The sequence below is a fragment of the Lipotes vexillifer genome, unplaced genomic scaffold (assembly GCF_000442215.2).
Source record: "Lipotes vexillifer unplaced genomic scaffold, Lipotes_vexillifer_v1.1 scaffold896, whole genome shotgun sequence".
In the NCBI taxonomy this organism is placed as follows: domain Eukaryota; kingdom Metazoa; phylum Chordata; class Mammalia; order Artiodactyla; family Lipotidae; genus Lipotes; species Lipotes vexillifer.
The window spans coordinates 565254-571490 of NW_006778096.1; the positions used below are offsets into that span (position 1 = coordinate 565254).

Below are 6237 nucleotides of genomic sequence, written 5' to 3' on the forward strand. Positions count from 1 at the left end.
GAATAAAACATCCTCCAAGTGATGACACTGCACTGGAACAGCTAGTAAAACAGCTCCCAGTTTGGACTGGACGAGCAGAGAATAACTGGAAAGAGAACAAAGATTGTTCTTTTGTCTCTATATTTGTGATGGTTAGGCAGAAGGCTGACAACAGCACGCTGGGCTACGGAAGAGTAAGCGTGAATATTCTGGGGGGAAAAACGAAAGGAGATTGGAAATGACTCTTGTACAAAATTCTCCTAAATTTTATTTGGTGCCTTTGGAACATTTTGAGATCAGGTACTTTGCTGCCCATGCTTCATACTTCCCATGTAGAGATGTACTTCCCATGTAGAGAAGTAAGGTCAAGTGAATGACCTTACTTAAAACTTTAATATCAGCCAACATAATACCATTTCAGAGCCCTTGGCCTGTTATCAACCAGGTGATATATGATTGGATTAAAAATGCTTATTCTTATACTTTCTCTCTTATTACAAAATTCACTTTTGATGGTTAAAAATTTTCCTGAAATAATTCTTAAATGATCTTATTTTTAATAAGATTTTTGTCACATATCAAACTTTTTCTGGAACTCTCCAAATTACTCTTTGTCTTTTATGCTTGGAAAACATGATTTTTTCACTTAATGTGTCATCTATGTATACTCTTAAACAGTAGTTGTATTTGTGTTTAAGCATGCCATTTAATATACGTTTCAGTTTTTCCTTCATATCTTATGTTATTAGTTCCACCTGTTCCTTACTCTTAACTTCCCGTATACACTCCCCAAATTTAACATCCCTGAGTATTTCCTATTTTAAAAATCACACTAAACCTTCCCTTTTTGAATTAACCTCAGTTTCAGTGTTCAGTAGGCCAGGCAAACTCACACTCACCCCTCATCACAAACGAAGGATACTTTTGCTCCAAGCTGAAAATTAAGTGGAAAGAGTACATGTCCATTAGGTAACTGGTCCAGGAAGTCAGCACATGATTTCACTAGGGAAAAAAACACACACACACACAGGAGTGAGATGTTCCTGTGAGAGACAAAGAGACTGATCCACAAACAAGATGACAGTATAGGCACCTGCACATTTGGGGGCTGACGGGCTCCAGTCTCCCTGGGGCGTACAATGCAGAGAAGCAGCCCCTCTGAGATCATAGCCAGGCTCACAGCTGTAGAACACTTCCTGCCCAGAAGAAAAGCTGCTCTTGTGGCTTGGGGGGTGTTTACCATGCAGGACTTTTGGAGGGGGCTGACATACTAGGGAAAGAGAACCAAAGTGCTGTTAACTGTGTGAAAATAACTTTTCCTCAGTGGTAAACTGGCTAAGACAATCATAAACATAAATCTATTTGTTTTTAAAAATCTGGTAGACTAACACCCTCTCGTTTTGTTGATGGCAGAATTGAACAGAGACAGAGACCAAGAGAGAGACAGAGAGAGACAGAGAGAGAGAGAGAGAGTCTTGCGAAAAGTCATAGAACTGATACACTGCAGGACAGTGACCAGAACTGAGACATCTTCAGTTCATGGTTTTCCATCTAAAGTACACACCCAAGATGACACAACAAACAGTTCCCCTCCACAATTCTTCCTTTTACTGTTCACTTAGTACACAGCTGTTAGATTTTTTTTTTAGATGGATTTTATTTTATTTTATTTTATTTTTGTGGTACGCGGGCCTCTCACTGTTGTGGCCTCTTCCGTTGCGGAGCACAGGCTCTGGACGCGCAGGTTCAGCGGTCACGGCTCACGGGCCCAGCCGCTCCGCGGCATGTGGGATCTTCCCGGACCGGGGCATGAACCCGCGTCCCCTGCATCGGCAGGCGGACTCTCAACCACTGCGCCACCAGGGAAGCCCCTAATGATGGATTTTTAGTTTTATATTTTTATTTTAATTTTTATTGGCACCACCAATTTATATCCACCTTTTTGGCAATAAGGAAAGCTTGAGCCCAAATCTCATCCAACAGATTTCCCAATCACCTATCACACTCTGCTGTGACAAACAAGATTCATACATCTCTTCTCATCTCTTTCCAGCTCCTCTCCAGTGGTCACGCCACCTGACATGGGTTGGTGGAGAAGATAAGTCTCCTTTCTGCACTCTACAGGGCCAGGTCCTGCTTAACCATTCACTTCATTCCAATGAGAAGATGGGCAACCATTGAATGAAATCTTCTAAAAATCTTACAGCCCTCACAATGCGAGTGCATATTCCATACCATATGTTGCAACTGAGCCTCTGTCTCTTTATACAGTTGGTTTGAACTCAGAATCAGAATGCACTTGAATCTCCTAAATTATATGAAACTGTAGTAACATGAAAAGTCATTTCATTTTGGCTTAGATCAGGTCAGTTTCTCTCTCTGGACTTTAGCTTTCTCAAGTATAAAATGGGGCATTGGACTAGAATAAATGACCCCCTTAAGGACTTTGTAAATACTCTGATGCTGTAACACCAAAGTTCAGGTCTCATCACCCCACTGTTTTCCTTGATTAATAAGTGCACTGTGATGTGATAATTTAAGTGCTGTGCTGGTTAAACCTCTGTTGACTCCCAGCCTTACACTTCTGCATTCTCCTTTGACTGCTGGGGCCAGAAGCCTGAAAGTACAACTGCTAATCTTCCTTGCCAGCTGGGTCCTGGTTAAGCTCTGACAATTGGAGGCATATATACTAAATTAAAAGGTATCAAGATGATAGAAGTCATTCTTCTTGTAAAGGAGGCTCAGGAAGTGGCAACTGATGGCTCTTCCTTAGCAGCAGCAACATTAATTCTATCAATACCAATGACTGCAGGCTCCAGCAACCTCAGCTACGTTCTGGCAGCAGCAGCAGCTTCTGCAGCATGAGCAGCTGGAGGAAATACCTGCTCAGTGAGTGCAGGTGCCTGTGCTCTAGTCCAGGAGGAACAGCAGCCCCCTGAGCTCTGGTAACACTGCCTTCCTCCTTTTGCTCTTCCTGCCCTTTTAACACCTTTATAGTCTCTTACCTGCACTAAATCCCTCACTCCTTGAAATATCTAGAGTAGCTTTCGATTTCCCTGGCTCTGGAGTCAGGTAGGCTTGGGTTCTTGTCTTCACAGAGTTAGTCTCTATTTAATCTTGGACAGTTATCTAACCTCTCTAAGACTCACTTTCTATGTAAAACATGGAAAGAATAGTAACTACCTCAGGTCTTTGTTTTAAAAATTAAGTGGGGCTTCCCTGGTGGCACAGCGGTTAAGAATCTGCCTGCCAATGCAGGGGACACAGGTTCGAACCCTGATCCATGAAGATTCCCACATGCCGTGGAGCAACTAAGCCCATGCGCCACAACTACTGAGCCTGCGATCTACAGTCCACGAGCCACTACTACTGAACCCGCGTGCCACAACTAGTGAAGTCCGTGTGCCTAGAGCCCGTGCTCCACAACAAGAGAAGCCACCGCAATGAGAAGCCCGCACACCGCAACAAAGAGTAGCCTCTGCTCACTGCAACTAGAGAAAGCCTGCGTGCAGCAACGAAGACCCAGTGCAGCCAAAAAATAAACAAATAAATAAATTTAATTTAAAAAAAAATTAAGTGAATCCATAGACTATATAGCGGTGCCTAACAAGAAGAATCAGTCATTACATATTAGCAGCTACCATAATCAAGAGTAATTAATAAATTTTTTTAAAAAAAGATTATTTTAACTGAAAAAAAGGAAGAACTGAAAGATGATGATGTCAGTAGTGACATCCCAAGGAAATTTTACATTCTTTGCCCAGATTTATCTTTGCTTCTGAGTTTGAACACATACACATGCACACACACATACACACACACCTGCTTTATTTAATGTTTCCTCCCAAGAAAATTTACCCATTCGCACTGCTCACCACACATCCTCCCCCCAGAACCGACACTAACCTCCTGATCCTCCTACAACTCACGTCATTTGTAGGCCCCTTCAAAGCCTCAGTCAGACTCACCCCTGGAGCAGCTGGGCAACTCCGGCCCCCACTTGTTTTGGGCCTGGCATTCAACAGTGGAGGGTCCTTTCATGGCAAAGCCGGGCTGACACCTAAACCTCACGCTTTCACGTAAAGAAAATAAGCTTCTGTTCTCAGACATCCTTATTCCATTTTCAATGACTGGAGGCGTGCATTTATTAGGTGTAATGCACTGAGGGGGAGGGCCACTCCAGATGCCAACTTGATTGTCTTCACTGGTGCAATATATTGACGGCTCACCCACGAGGTCAAACAGCTTCTGCCTTCTCTCTCCAAGATTGCAGTGATAGGTCACCACTGTTCCGTATTGAAAGTATTCTCTGTCGGTGCTAATGAAATCTCCATTGGCGATGGCTGGGGGTGGCCCACAACGAATGCCTGGGAAAAGGGACAGCAAGTTAAAACCTCAGTTTCTTACAGTTATATTCAATTATGAATTTTGGTAGCCAGTTTAAAAAATGATCAAAATGTCACTATTCAGAACACTTCTGCTCTTGTCTAATATTTCCTAATGTACAGACATGTTTTTACACAATCGCAGATTAGATAGCCACAATATTATGACCTCTGCTCTTCTCAATTAATGCTATTTCAATAAATGTATCCATATATTATTATAGTCCACATACTTCTCATTCTAAGTGAGAATTTATATGTTATTTAACTATTTTTAATTCAATTCTTTCTCTGTAGAGGGCATTTGGATTTATTCTATTGGTTATTAATATGGCATAGCATACAATATAGTCTATCAAATAAATAAAAGCCAAAAGCTCTGGTACAACTAATAAAAAATAGACACAAATACACAATATTACACAGGACAAACATAATCACAGATTCAGAAGTAATAAAAATAACTGAATATGTATCTACTCTATGCTAATAATCTTGAAAATGAGGATGTTAGAAAAAAATATATATTTTGCCAATACTGATGCAAGAAAAGGTAGCATATAGAAGTGGAAAAAATATATCAAAAACACTACTGCTAAAAAGGTATGAAGCACAGATAATTTCATCGACAAATTTAATCTAATATTCAAGTAACAGATAATTCCTAGGCAGTTTAAATCATTCCTGAGCATATAAAATATTTCTATCATTTTTGGCATGAATATCAAAGTAGACATTTATTTATTTATTGTTTTTTGCTTAAGAAAATATTTAAGAAGATGCATATTTATTGTAGAAAATTTATAAAATATAAATAAAAATCACCTTTAAGCCCATTATCTAGAAGGAATCACTATTAAATATTTAATGTGCAATCTTTAATACACACACACACACACACACACACACACACACATTTTTTTTCTAAAATATCTTTGTTGCCTAAGTAATATTTTAGAGTACAAACATACTAACTGATTCCAGTTGAAAGTGTTCTCTCTCTTGTGAAATGCATTCCGGCATATTTTAAACTTTTGTATTAGAACACATTCCGTGTACCTTTATAAGATTATTATTTAGTAGATTATTTCCAGAACATTGTTTGGAAATATGCACAATATTTAGATTCTTTTGACTTTTTCACTATCATAAAATAATAATATAGGTAACATCTGTACATCAATCCCCGCAAAAACCCATGGTGATTTTTTTAAATCATGAACTGTAGAATTTATGGATTAAAGGCTTGCGTACAGTTAAGGGTTTTGATACATACTGTGTACTGGCCTGTTAGAAAATTCGTTACCACTTATCCTACTACCAGTTGAGTTGGAGAGTGTAAAATAAAAGCATCATCTTCTAAAAAAAAATAAAAAATATAAAAAAAAACAAAGTCTATAATAAAACACAAAAAATGGGCATTATATAATGAAAAAGGATCAATCCAACAAGAGGATATAACTTTTGTAAACATATGTGCACCTATTATAGGAGCAACTAAATTTATAAAATAAATATTAATTGACATAAAGGAAGAAATTGAAACTAATACAATAATAGGAGAAGACTATAATACCCCACTTACATCAATGGATAGATCATACAGAATGAAAATATGTAAGGAAACAGTGGCCTTAACTGACACATTAGAGAAGACCTAATAGATATCTACACTAGATTCCATCAAAACAAAAAAAAGCAGAATACACATTCTTTTAAAGTGCTCATGGAACTTTCTCCAGGATAGATCACAATCTAGGTGACAAAACAAATCTCAGTAAATTTAAGAACATTGTAATTATATCAACCATCTTTTCTGACCACAATGGTATGAAACTAGAAATCAATTGTAGGAAAATAAAAAGGGAAAAAC

General features: G+C 38.7%; 1 protein-coding gene across 1 annotated transcript; it reads right to left on the reverse strand.

Annotated features, from left to right (window-relative positions):
* Positions 1-874: 874 nt before the first annotated feature.
* On the reverse strand, positions 875-5379 carry LOC103086154 (complement component receptor 1-like protein). Its single transcript, XM_007451414.1, has 4 exons — positions 5340-5379; positions 3948-4346; positions 1073-1249; positions 875-981 (listed from the first exon to the last, which is right to left on the reverse strand). The coding sequence occupies exons 1-4, from the start codon at positions 5377-5379 to the stop codon at positions 875-877; spliced, it is 723 nt and encodes a 240-aa protein (XP_007451476.1).
* Between the last annotated feature and the right edge of the window lie 858 nt (positions 5380-6237).